Consider the following 13,014-nt stretch of genomic DNA (forward strand, 5'->3'; position numbering starts at 1 on the left):
GGTGGGTCACAGAGTGGACTCCTCAAGTGAACACTGGGAATCCCTGCCCAAGGACAGAACCACGGACGCTTGGGAGAGTCGGCCTAAGAAATACAGCAGCCAGTGTTTTTAAGCTTTATGCTAGCAAGTTAAGGAATCAACACAATTTGCAGAAATGCCTTAAATAAGCAGATCTGATATAACATGACCTCAACTTTTTAGCAACCTTTGAGCTCACAAAACAGCAAACACTTTACTGAAGACATGATGTGTTATGTGCACCGCTATATGTAAAATGGCTAAGAATATCAACTCAGCATTCAGACTGCCTGAGTTGAAATCCTGGCTGTACCCTCTAGTATTTAATAAACCTGTGGCCTTGGGCAGGGCACTCGAACTCTTCCTCAGTTTCCACACCTACAAAATGAAGACAGTAAAGCACTTGTCTCAGAACTGTCATGAAGATGAATAGGAGATAATCCATGGAAAGTGGTTATCATGGCACCTGCCATACTCTAACTTTGAGAAATGTTCTGTGCTATGGTTGGTTTATTATTAGAGTTATTATCATTAACAATGTTAACAAAGTAAAAGGGTGCTGGACAGGAAACCGAGACTTGGACGACCAGATGAAAGACAACCTCTCTGAACCCCCTTCTTATGTTTAGTGGAGGTAACCACAAGGCCTCCCACCCTGGGTTGTGTGTGATGTGGATGAGATGCCTGCCATACAGTATCTGCTCAACAGACAACTGAGGTCTTTTCTAAGGATCCAGGTGATACAAGGGCATAACCAAATAAATACACTGTTAAAATGCTAGGAAGGGAATAAACAGGTGCTATAATTCCTGGGGAGGGAAGAAGAGAAGACACCTTCAAAGAGGGGTAGAAAGGGAAGGTCCCTCTGCGGTGGCACATGGTCTAAGCCCTGGGGAAGAAGGAGCCGGCCATGAGCAAAGCCTAGGGAAAGAGCTAAAATGAAAGTTCAATGAGAAAAGACATTTTCATCACTCCTCTTCACCACTCTAGCCCCAGACCCTAGAAAATGCCTGGCACGCAGCAGCAGGCACACTACTGAGTCGTGCTCAGTAACAATGTTAGAGGGAATGCATAAAGAGTATTTCTGGCAGAGGGCACAACCGATGTAAAGGTCCTGGTTTAGGTAAGCACCACCCTGGCGTGTCCACAAAGAACCGAAGGGAGGCCAGCAGGGCTGTAAGTGGAGACAGTGTGACTGGAGCGTGCTGGGTGGGCGGTAGGGGATAAGGTGGGAGAGGGAGAGGGGACCGGAGTACAGAGGACTGTGTCAGCCATAGTTTAAATGCTAGGTTTTTCTCTTCTTTCAGAGACGCCACCGAAGGGTTTTAGCAGATAGTGGTATGATCTGATTTATTTCACTAAAAGACCACTCTGGCTGCTGTCAAGAGAGGATATTTTAGGGAAGCAAGGACGGAATCAGGGAGACCTTCTGAGGAGCCAATGTATCAACTGAAGCAAGAGGTGCGCCAGAGGCTTCAAGGCCAACAGTGGACTTGCTGACGGGCTGCGGAATGGAGAACTGTGCAGTAATTTGTAGCTTTCTACTTTAGCAAGCAACAGACAGTTGTGCTATTTACTGAGACGCGGACAAAGGAACAGGCTGGGGAGAAGGAGAATAAAAACCAAGAGTTCTGTTCTGAGCTGGCTGGCCTGACATGTCTTGGGTGAGAATGCCAGCTAGGAAAGCTGGTCACATGAGGCTGTAACTTCGAGGAGGTGGTCTGTGACAGAGCTATAAATGTGCAAGTCATCTACAGGAAGACAGTATCCAAAGCCAAGGGGACAAGATGAAATAATAAGTGATGGGTCTTTGTTGGGTAGTGACAACCATGTAATCGATCATGTTTCTCTTCTGGCTGGGTTGCCAGGAAGTTCCAAACACAACATAAATCTTAGGGGAAAATTATCTTCTTAGAGATTCTAGATATGATAATCTACCCCTTTTACTTTTCTTCTTCTTTATGGTGTCTAGTCTTCTTTCATGCAAACTCTCGGTCTATATACTCTGAGAAAGGAGAAACAGAAGAAATGAGGTAGTGTAGTGACATGATTAGGGAAGTCAGAGGGACTGGCACCCACATTACCTTGAGAAGTCTCCAATTACAGAAATATTACCTTAAAGTTATCTGGTGCCCTGTGCCTCTCTCAACGACTCCAAGCTCCTCAAAAGCATGAACCCTCTTAATCATCTTCGCATTGCTGTGAAGGGACCAATGTCCAGCTCAGGAGTACACAGGCAATACATGCATACTCCCATCTGTCACGTATCTGTAAATGCAAGGGGCTGAGGCCTTGCTCCAGTCCTCGAAAACTTAGTTCTAAATTGTTTTAAACATAGCACAGTGTGTGATTAAATACCAATAAGCAATGCACACAAATGTTAGGTAAGTTAGGGTAAATCTTCAGGGCCTAGATTGGAAGACTTCAAGGAAGAAAAAAAAAAACCCAAAACTGAACCGGCTTTGGAAGATGCACAGTGTTTGGAGACGTGGAAGCATATTTCAGAAAGCAGCCAAAGAACAGAGACAGTGAGGAGCTTATTCTGGCTGGAGGGAAAGAACTTTGAAAAAGCATAGGGGGAAGGGAGCTGGAAAAAACAGTGAAGGACACAGTGTGGACATCCACCTCATATTTGAGACTTCCAGGGAAGTTATAAATTTCTAAGAATTTCTAAGAGATGTTTAAGGAAGATCACACAAATTCAATGTGTAGAATGGATAGGTAAGCAGAGAAACTGTCAGGACTTAGTCTAGGCATAAGTTAATAAGAATCTCATAAAAAGGAGACTGCAGGTTCCAAAAAGTCAGAGTCCACCAAAACTTAGTGAATGATGTGATATGGACAGACAGAAAGAGATCATGAGATTATCATCCAGGGCTTGAGACCCACTGGGTCAGATCAGTAGTATGGTTAACAGAAATGGAGGCAGCAGGAGGAAGTGATTTTAGAAAAAGGTAACAACTTTAATTGTAGGCAGGGTAACTTTCAGAGGACAGTGGCCACTCCCTGTGTTCAGGCTCCCCGCCCCTCGCAGCACAATATGTATGCAACCTGCTCAAGTCCTTGCAGAGAAAAATCTTCCTAAGTAGTATTCTCACATAAACACAATAGAGAAGGTCTTCCCATAGATTACAATCTCTCCATGGCTGCAAAAGCAAACTTGAATGGATAAAAGCATAAACACAAAAATGAAAGAGGTGGCCCAAATGGTCTACTTCTACAAAGCACTGTGAGTTCACATTCAGATGTTTAAAAAAATATACTACTATGTGAAAAGATGCTCAACATTGTTGAGCCATGAGAGAACTGCAAATTAAAACCACAATGAGATACCGGTACACAACTATTACAGTAGCTAACAACATTTCTTTAATCTAATGACATAACAAATGATGACAGGGCGGCAGAGCACCTGGAACTCTCATACATTGCTGCAGAAGGGGACAACCACTTTGGAAAACAGTCTGACAGCTGAACTTATTTATTAAACGTATACTTTCCCTATGACCTCACTTCTAGGTACCTATCCAAGAGAAACAAAAACATATGTCCCCATACAAATACCTATATGCAAATTTGTAGCAGCTTTATTCATAACCATCAAAAACTGGAAACTCAAATGTATATCAACTAGTGAAGGGATGAACACACTGCAGTACCTCCATACAATGGGATACTACTCAGTGACAAAAAGGAACAAACTACTGGGACATGCAAAAATATGAATGAATCTCATAAGCACATTAAGTGAAATAAGCCAGGCACAAAATGCTACATGGTGTACGATTCTATTTATAGGATATTCTGGAAAAGGGAAAACTAAATATTCTGTATTTTTGTAATGGTGGTAATGATAAACATTTGTCAAAAGTCATAAAAATGTACATTCACAAAGGGTGAATGTTCCTGTATCAAAATTAGTCCATACACCTGACTTAAAAAAAAAACAAAACTATAGCATTTTAGCATTTGCTCAAAGACAACTGTTAAAGCGTACTATTATTATCTATGATTACTCTGAAAAATTCTAGACACTTCTTAACTAGCTAGAATACTACAAATGTCCTTAATGCTGACAAGAAACAAACCCGACACTTTTTCCCTCTTCAGGCCTCAAAACATTCCTATGCAAAGACAGAGTGTAAGGATGTTAGCGAGTGTGCAGAAGCTGCGTGAATGCTGGTTATTGAGACACTAATAAAGTGAGTCTTGTTTGCTGGACAGCTGTTGGCTCCATTGTTCTTTGGTCACACATAGAAAAGGAAAGCTGTTATGCTCATGGAATGTGACCTTCTCACTGGAGAGCTGTTACATCATGCCCAGAAACACTGCCCAAGAAATCCATTCTCACCATGCACCACGAAGAAAATGGTGAAAACAAAAACAACAACAATGAAAAACCCAAGAAACTATATGTAAAGCCCATCGATAAAATAAGCTGTACTACTTAAAATCAGATCAATTGTAAAAAACATTTGTTGATGGGGCGCCTGGGTGGCTCAGTTGGTTAAGCGACTGCCTTCGGCTCAGGTCATGATCCTGGAGTCCCTGGATCGAGTCCCGCATTGGGCTCCCTGCTCGGCGAGGAGCCTGCTTCTCCCTCTAACCCTCCCCCCTCTCATGTACTCTCTCTCTCTCTCTCATTCTCGCTCTCTCAAATAAATAAATAAATCTTTTAAAAAAAAAAAAAAACATTTGTTGATACGGAATATTCTGGTTTCTTTTGAGTAATGTTTCGTCTCATCTTACTACCCTTAGCATAGAACTTCCGAGTCCAGATATTTTTTTTTTTTTAACTTTTCAAAAGACATTTTGTATGACCAGGCTTTGATTACTAATTGCATACAATTATGAGAGTAATTACTTTTTGTATTATCAAATGCCTACCTAGGTACTTTGCCATTTTACAGTTTGGGCATTTATAAACCACTTTTACTTGGACAGGGTGTTCCATTTCTTTGATCATCATGCACAGCGACAGACACGTTACACTGCAACCCAGTACAGAGACGCATGTGTACCTGTGCAAGCAACACTGAGATTGTACAAAGTAAGACCTGTCCTTACCTTGTAAGATGTTCTCTATTATCTCCTTTTGCATTAATCTTTAAAATGCTGCCAAATATCCACACAATCCATATCATGACCTACCATTTTCAAAACCACTGCCCCAGAATGTTTTAAAAAAGAAAACATTTCATCATGTTTTAAACACAGGCTTTTAAAAATTCATTTAGTTATTTGTTTTGAAGCATACGAGTGACCTTCCCTAAGGCTGACTCACAAGTCATCACACTCTGTTCCCCCCTGGGGATTCCCACGCCTGGCTGGGGTGAGCAGCAGACATGGAAGGGATGGTCAGAGCCCACGGCCCCTCTGCTCCCTTAGCTGCCAGCCACTATATGTGGGTGGGGGAGGCCTCGGCCAATGTAGGCCTACAAACACGTGGGGGGCCTTGCTTGCTTTCCATTCACACACATTCTTATTCCTTAACCTCTATACACACGTACACACGCACAGAATGAAATAAAATTCAACCAGGAAGAAAAAGAGTTGCAGGAGAGAAGAAAGTTAAGTTTTTCCTTAACATCCGTGGATTTCAGTCATGCCTACTACGCTTAGTTTCCAGCACCACGGATATCAGAACAAGTTTAAAAGACTGAACTGGCATGTAAATCACATGCAGAAAGTATTTTCAACTATCAACAATTCTGAGTTTTTAAACTGCTAGTCAAGGGTGCCTGGGTGGCTCAGTTGTTAAGCGTCCGCCTTCGGCTCAGGTCATGATCCCAGGGTCCTGGGATCAAGTCCTGCATCGGGCTCCCTGCTCAGCGGGGGAGTCTGCTTCTCCCTCTGCCTCTGCCCATGATCTCTCTCTCATGCTCTCTCTCAAATAAATAAATAAAAATCCTAATAAATAAATAAATAAATAAATCAACTGCTAGTCAATATTATATTCTGCTATTCCACACTGAAAATGGTAGTCATTTGTGATAACTACAGAGAAATTTTACATGAAGATTGGAAAACTTACTTTTAAGGACTCCCACAAGGGAAACTGGACCAATGAGAAAGGAATCTGAAAAGAAAAAAAAAATCAAATAAATTAGGCAGGAAAGATCAGAGTTTGCAACTAGGACTACTATCATGAACCTATAATTATTATTTAGAAACCTTAGTTTGTTTTGACTTCATGTATATAATAAAGCTAACATTAAATTTATAGGTAGGGTAGACATAGTTTTCAGAAAAAAAGTTAAGCCGCAACTGCCTGTAGAATTCTACTAACTTTCTGAGCCCAAGGGACATAAAATGATGGTGTGAAGCCCTTTTGAAACAGAAAGAGAAGCACAATACAGAGATCTGGCTACCGAAATGACAAAAAAATATTTCCTATCACAAGCAATAAAGACTTTAAAGACTTGACATTTTTCTGCTGAAGAGCTGTCTACTCCTTAGCAGGCCAAGTGTTAGAGTTTAAAACAGAAACAGGGAGGAGGAGGGAGATGAAGGGGGAGAGGGAGGGAGAGGGGTCGAGTGCAGGGCAGGAGGAGAAAGTGGGGGGAGCAGGAAGAGAGAGAGGAGGAGGGGAGGGGAGGGAAGGGAAGGAAAGAAGAGAAAGGAGAGCAGAGGAGTGGAAAGAAGAAAAGGAGAGGCAGAGAGGGAGAGAAGGGCAGAGAGGAGGGGGGAGCGGGAGAGGAGTAAGGAAGGGGTACACAGGGGAGGCCCGGGGAGGGATGGAGCAGGCAAGAAAGAGAAAAGAGGACACACACAGAGCCACTTACAAGAGGAGGCTGAGAAACAGGGACAGAGGAATAGAAGACCAGTGCGGGCGGTGGAAAAGGAGGGCAAGAGCGAAAGCGGGCCTGTAGGCAGGCTGGTTCCCGGGGTAGGCTAGGAGAGGGGTCATCTGCAGTAGCCAAATGGGATGCTGAAGACAACTGGCACACTCAGGGCAGAGTATCTGCTATCCGTTGGTTAACAGCAAGAGCTAGAATTACCAAGCACTTCTCATATATCAGGCACTGTGCTAATGAGCACTTCCTGAGCTTTATTTCATTCCTCTCAACAGCCCTGTACGACAGTTAGGTATGACTACTGGTCTCCATGTTACAGATGAAGACGAGGTGCAGGGACGCTGTGTAACTTGACTAAAGAAACCCTGTGAAGCCCAGACAACCTGACTCCAGAGCCTGTCTACTACTCTACCTGGAAGACATCTAAGTGCATTTATCTGAACGTAAATTCACCCCCAGTAGAATATATTTGCTTTCCATGACATCTTCTAAAATTTGAAAACGGAAGCACACCTCCCTATTTCCTAAGACAAAAATGCCTGAACTCCAGTCACCACCACCCACTCGCCTCTGTGACATCCAGTCACTGCCAGAAGGGCTGTGCTGGGGTGATGCAGCTATGAGCAGGCCTTGGCCCCAGCCCTGTTCTCTGTTGTCAGCTGCCAGGGAAGAGTAAAACATGGACTTTGAACATTATCGATATGCATATGGGTGTGTGAGTGCTTGAAATGTGTGTGTGCTAGAGACCATGGTTTTGAAGGCATTAATGGATATTTACCTTCACGTGAATCAAGGGCATCAAATTACTTCTGAAGTACTTATACTGAATCACAAATTAAAAGTCTAGCATCATCTGTCTTACTCTGCGGGAGCGAATGATGGTCCTGAGTTTGGGAGTGGACACAGAGAAAAAAAAAACCTATCTTTCCTTCAGGCAGGAATTGGCAGTAAGGGAAAAACAATTGATGACAACAGCCTAGTTTAGGCTGACAAAGTGGGATCTCAGAGAGGTTTGCTGTCTTTACAGTAGGCAGCACCCCACCCTGTATGCAAAATTCCACAACAGGAGTGAGATTTAGTTTAGCGTTTTTGTCACCAAAATGTGAAAGCTTCTGATGGAAAGTCCATTCTGAAACTAAAGTTCAATTAAATTAACTATCTAAATCCCCCCAAACTGACAGTATAATAGTTTTCTAAAAGGTTTTCTAAACTTCAAAAAAAAAAAAATGTATAGTATGTAATAAAATATCCAAGAGGACTAATAGGTACTAGGGTTATAGATGACTTTCATTTTCTTCTTTGTACTCTCCCCTCCCAGATGTAAATTTATCACATTTTAACAAGAATGTAAATATTTCATATTTATAAGATGAAAAAAGGCCTTTAGCTTATTGTAATGATTCATGGTCTTTACTTCTTGATTAAAATAACCTGGGGCGGGGCACCTGGGTGGCTCAGTTGTGAAGCATCTGCCTTCAGCTCAGGTCATGATCTCAGGGTCCTGGGATCGAGCCCCGCATCGGGCTCCCTGCTCCGCGGGAAGCCTGCTCCTCCCTCTCCCACTCCCCCTGCTTGTGTTCCCTCTCTCGCTGTGTCTCTGTCAAATAAATAAATAAAATATTTTTTAAAAATAAAAAATAAAATAACCTGGGGTGCCTCAGTGGCACAGTCGGTTAAGCATCCGACTCTTGGTTTCAGCTCAGGTCATGATCTCAGGGTCCTGGGATCCAGCCCCGCATCAGGGTCCACGCTCAGCAGGGAGTCTGCTTGAGATTCTCTCTCCCTTTCCCTCTGCCCCACCATCCCTGCCCCAGGTGGCACGCACTCGCTCTCTTTCTCTCTCAAATAAATAAATCTTTAAATATAAATAACCTGTAAAACTTCATGTTATCTGCACTTCTTTAGTACTTAATAATATTAGATTTTGAATCTTGTAGATGGACATTTTGCCCATTTTCCTCTATTAAAAGCTACTCATTAAATTGTTCCTTCAAATTTAAAGAAGTAATTTAAAAATCACAGTTGGAATGGCCAAACTATTCCACAGGGTATTTATCTTAAAAAGTGAGCTGACAGTAAATCCCAACTTTACTCTCTAAAACGAGACTGACAGTCTAAGGTAATCAAATGCACTGTAAATGCTTAAAATAATGAAATCTGATTCTGGTTTCTGGTAGTGAAATATCCCTTATAAGATAAACTACTGATGTGTAAAAATTTTTCAAATATTCTTCAAGTCAAAATCCTATCGAATGCTTTTTGTCATTTACAAGATGAAGAAACAATAATGAAAACGTGTTCCACACATGTGGAAGGAGTACTGCCAGCAAATATGGCTCCACAGCTAAAACAAACACTTCTCCCACCTTCTACAGAACATGGGCCCGTCAAAGAACTAGCTCCCGCCCCATGTCTGGTTTGGAGTTACATAACAGTGATGTTTCTTCAAAACGTGGAATTTTAAACCCCAAACAGATGTAAGCTGTTATTCTAAAATGTTTTATAGATGAAGAAAATGAATAGCTGCACTCAGAGGTCTTATATTCCAAAACACAACATACTCCTTTTATTGCACCAAAAGTTACAAAATGGCTCACTGTTGTGACCTTTTTAATGCCTCCATTTAAGATGTTTTGTTTGAATAAGGTTGTTACGACCCAGGGCACTAATAAGTGAGCAGCAGTAAACCCAGCTACCATCAAAGAGGCAGATGCAGAGGGGAAAAAACCTGCTAAAATTCAACATGGATTCCACTTAGTAATAAACATAGCAATAATGCTGTATAAGAGTGCATGTGAGGATTCCATGCGAAGTAGATAAAATTAAATATGGGCGTGGTGAGAAGAGGAATGAGCGCTGGGCATTACTAATGAAATGAAGAATTTACAAAATTACATTACAAACATGCTTTACCTCTCATTAACTATTGGACCAGACACATCACTAAAGCCAATCAATGCTTTTAACCCAGTGATCTTTTGTTTTTTAACCCAGTGATCTTAAAAGAAGTGTCCGTAACCTTACAGTCCTTAAAAAATAATGAAGTGATTTATAACAAACCAAGGGGATATACAGATATGATTTCTAAGGTATTACTTATCTGCAAAATTCTCTTTTTCAATGGAAAAATCACATTAGAATAGCAACACTTTAAAAATAAGACTTGCCTAGAAGCCGCAATGAACACAATACCACCATGAATGCCCCAGGAAGCATAAGAACAAGAAAGTGTATTTTAAAAGCTGGAAACCTATTGTACCTTGGCAGAAATAACCCAAAATTCTCTAGCAATAAAACAAAACAAAACAAAAAATCGGAAACTTTTTGCTAAGACCTCAAATTAGAAAGGGTTTGAAGTACAGCATGGGATTGGTCGGCCTGTCATGGATATCCCACTGGCTCCAAGAACTGGCCCATTCCAATTTTCAAGGGATCCTACAAGTGACCCACAGAGACGTCTCCTTTTTGTTGCATGACAGTGTCCAAATTTCTGTGATTGACTGAGGGTTTTCCACTTTATTGTTACATCAGTAACAAAGCCGTTCTCCTCTTAAATATGCTATACCTTTTCCCTTCAATCCCAGGGGTAACAAAGGACAAATCAAGTTGAAGACCTAAAAACCTTGTGCCCCTAAGTGACTATTGTTCCAAAATTTAAAATTAAACAAAAAAAGTGAGAGCCAAAGTTGGTCTGCTAGCATTTGACAAGACAGAAAAGAATTCCAATAGTCAATATACACTGATTTTTCAACTGAACCACCATAATCCATTTACAAGCACTGTACAAAGAGAATAGAACATCTACCTAATAAAGGAAATTAACCTAAAAGTAGGAAAAATTTACAGTGAATTAATTATTCCTTAGGTTTATAGGAGGTATTAAAAAGTCCTAAAGTATCTTTCCCAAAAAAAGCACAAAACAGACAAAAGAGTATCAAAATCTAATACAGAAAAGGAAATGTGTAAGTGGTCTGACTCTTAAGCAAATCTTTTAGAACTCAGCCAGGAGCTCTGAGGATATCGCCAATCACTAACTCCGTGTGCTAGGCACAAGTCCTTAATAAATGTTAGCACTGAGGTAATGATTCGGTTTTCTTTCTCTGCATTCTACAGAATCATCACAGTAATGGTGTCTGGGTGGAAGGCACTCCCAGGATCTCAGTGTACATGTGACTGTGCCAGTCACATAGTACCAATTATGTAGCAAAGATAACAGCAATGTCAAATTAGTCCACGGTCCACTACACTTCTGAAGTCCTAAAAACAAGTTTTACTGTTTTTACAAGGTGAAAATTATATATATTTGATGCTACTCATGATAAAAGAAAAAAAAAACCTCATCAAGATAAGAACACAAGGGAACTTCCTAGGATGCCTAGGTGGCTCAGTTGGTTAAGCGACTGCCTTCGGCTCAGGTCATGATCCCGGAGTCACTGGATCGAGTCCCATATCAGGCTCCCTGCTCAGCAGGGAGTCTGCTTCTCCCTCTGACCGTACCCACCTCCTCAATCTGATAAAGGACTCCTAAAAATATATATAGCTAACACCATTCTTCAGTATGAAACACTGCTTTCCTCTTTCTTTTTTTTTTTTTTAAGATTTATTTATTTGACAGAGAGAGACACAGCGACAGAGGGAACACAAGCAGGGGGAGTGGGAGAGGGAGAAGCAGGCTTCCCGCGGAGCAGGGAGCCCGACGCGGGCTCGATCCCAGGACTCTGGGATTATGACCTGAGCTGAAGGCAGATGCTTAACGACTGAGCCACCCAGGCGCCCCTGAATGCTTTCCTCTTAAGATCACCAACAAGGCAGAGATATCTATTCTCCATTCAACACTACACTGCAGGTTCTAGGCAGTGCAATCAGGCAAAAGACGAGAAGAGAAGAGAAGAGACGAGAAGAGAAGAGACGAGACGAAAAGAGAAGAGACGAGACGAGACGAGACGAGACGAGACGAGACGAGACGAGAAGAGAAACAAAAAGCATAAAAATTGAAAAGAAGGGGCGCCTGAGTGGCTCAGTCGTTAAGCGTCTGTCTTCGGCTCAGGTCATGATCCCAGGGTCCTGGGATCGAGCCCTGCATCAAGCTCCCTGCTCCACAGGAAGCCTGCTTCTCCCTTTCCCACTCACCCTCCTTGTATTCCCTCTCTCGCTGTCTCTTTCTCTCTGTCAAATAAATAAATAAATAAATATTTCCCAAAAAAATTGAAAAGAAGCTGTCCCTACTCACAAATGACATGATTAGTCATGCTGAAAATTCTAAAGAATCTTAAGGAATCAATATACCAAAAAAAAAAAAAAAAATCAATAAAATTCCTAATTACTAGCAGCAAATTAGTAAAAACCAAATGTTAAAAAAAAAAATCTGCTTAAAGGTGAATTAAAATTCAATTTAGGAAAAAAGTTAACCAAAGACTTATAGGACCAATGTACTAAAAGTGACCAGACAGGGGCACCTGGGTGGCTCAGTGGGTTAAGCATCTGACTCTTGATTTCGGCTCAGGTCATGATCCCAGGGTTGTGAGATCAAGTCCCGCATCAGGCTCCACACTCAGCAGGAGTCTGCTTGAGATTCTCTCTCTCCTTCTCCCTCTGCCCCCACTCCCTGCTCTCACTGCCCCTCTGTCTAAATAAATAAAAAAAAATCTTAAAAAAAAAAATTCAGAATATATTTTTTAAAAAACTACTACAGCTCAACATCAACAGAAACCTAATTTTTTTAATGGGCAAAGGATTTGAGTAGACATTTCTCATGAAAAGATATACAAATAGCCCACAACCGTATGAAAAGATGTTCAATATTAATAATCATTAGAGAAATGCAAATCGAAACCACAGTGAAATATCACCTCATATCCAGTAGGAAATTACCAAAAAAAAAAAAAAAGACAAGCAAGGAACAAGTACAGACAAGGATATGGAGAAACTGAAAACTTTGCACACTGTTGGTGGGAACGTACAATGATGCAGGCATTGGTTCACTGTTTGCGTATAACACCCAGTGCTCCATTCAGTATGTGCCCTCTTTAATATCCATCACCAGGCTAACCCATCCCCCCACCCCCCTCCCCTCTAGAACCCTCAGTTTGTTTCTCAGAGTCCATAGTCTCTCATGGTTCGTCTCCCTCTCTGATTTCGCCCCCTTCGTTTTTCCCTTCCTACTATCTTTTTTTTTTTTTTTTTTAACATATAATGTATT

At 41.5% G+C, this 13,014-nt stretch overlaps 1 protein-coding gene across 2 annotated transcripts in view; it reads right to left on the reverse strand.

Annotated features, from left to right (window-relative positions):
- Window positions 1-13,014, reverse strand: part of SLC25A26 (solute carrier family 25 member 26) — a 129,500-nt gene that overhangs the window by 27,401 nt on the left and 89,085 nt on the right. For both annotated transcript variants that reach the window (XM_021695033.2, XM_021695032.1), the window contains exon 6: window positions 6,053-6,097. In XM_021695033.2, coding sequence (XP_021550708.1) covers window positions 6,053-6,097 — 45 coding nt within the window. The remainder of the gene's footprint in view (window positions 1-6,052; window positions 6,098-13,014) is intronic.

Source organism: Neomonachus schauinslandi, chromosome 1 (assembly GCF_002201575.2).
Source record: "Neomonachus schauinslandi chromosome 1, ASM220157v2, whole genome shotgun sequence".
Lineage (NCBI taxonomy): Eukaryota > Metazoa > Chordata > Mammalia > Carnivora > Phocidae > Neomonachus > Neomonachus schauinslandi.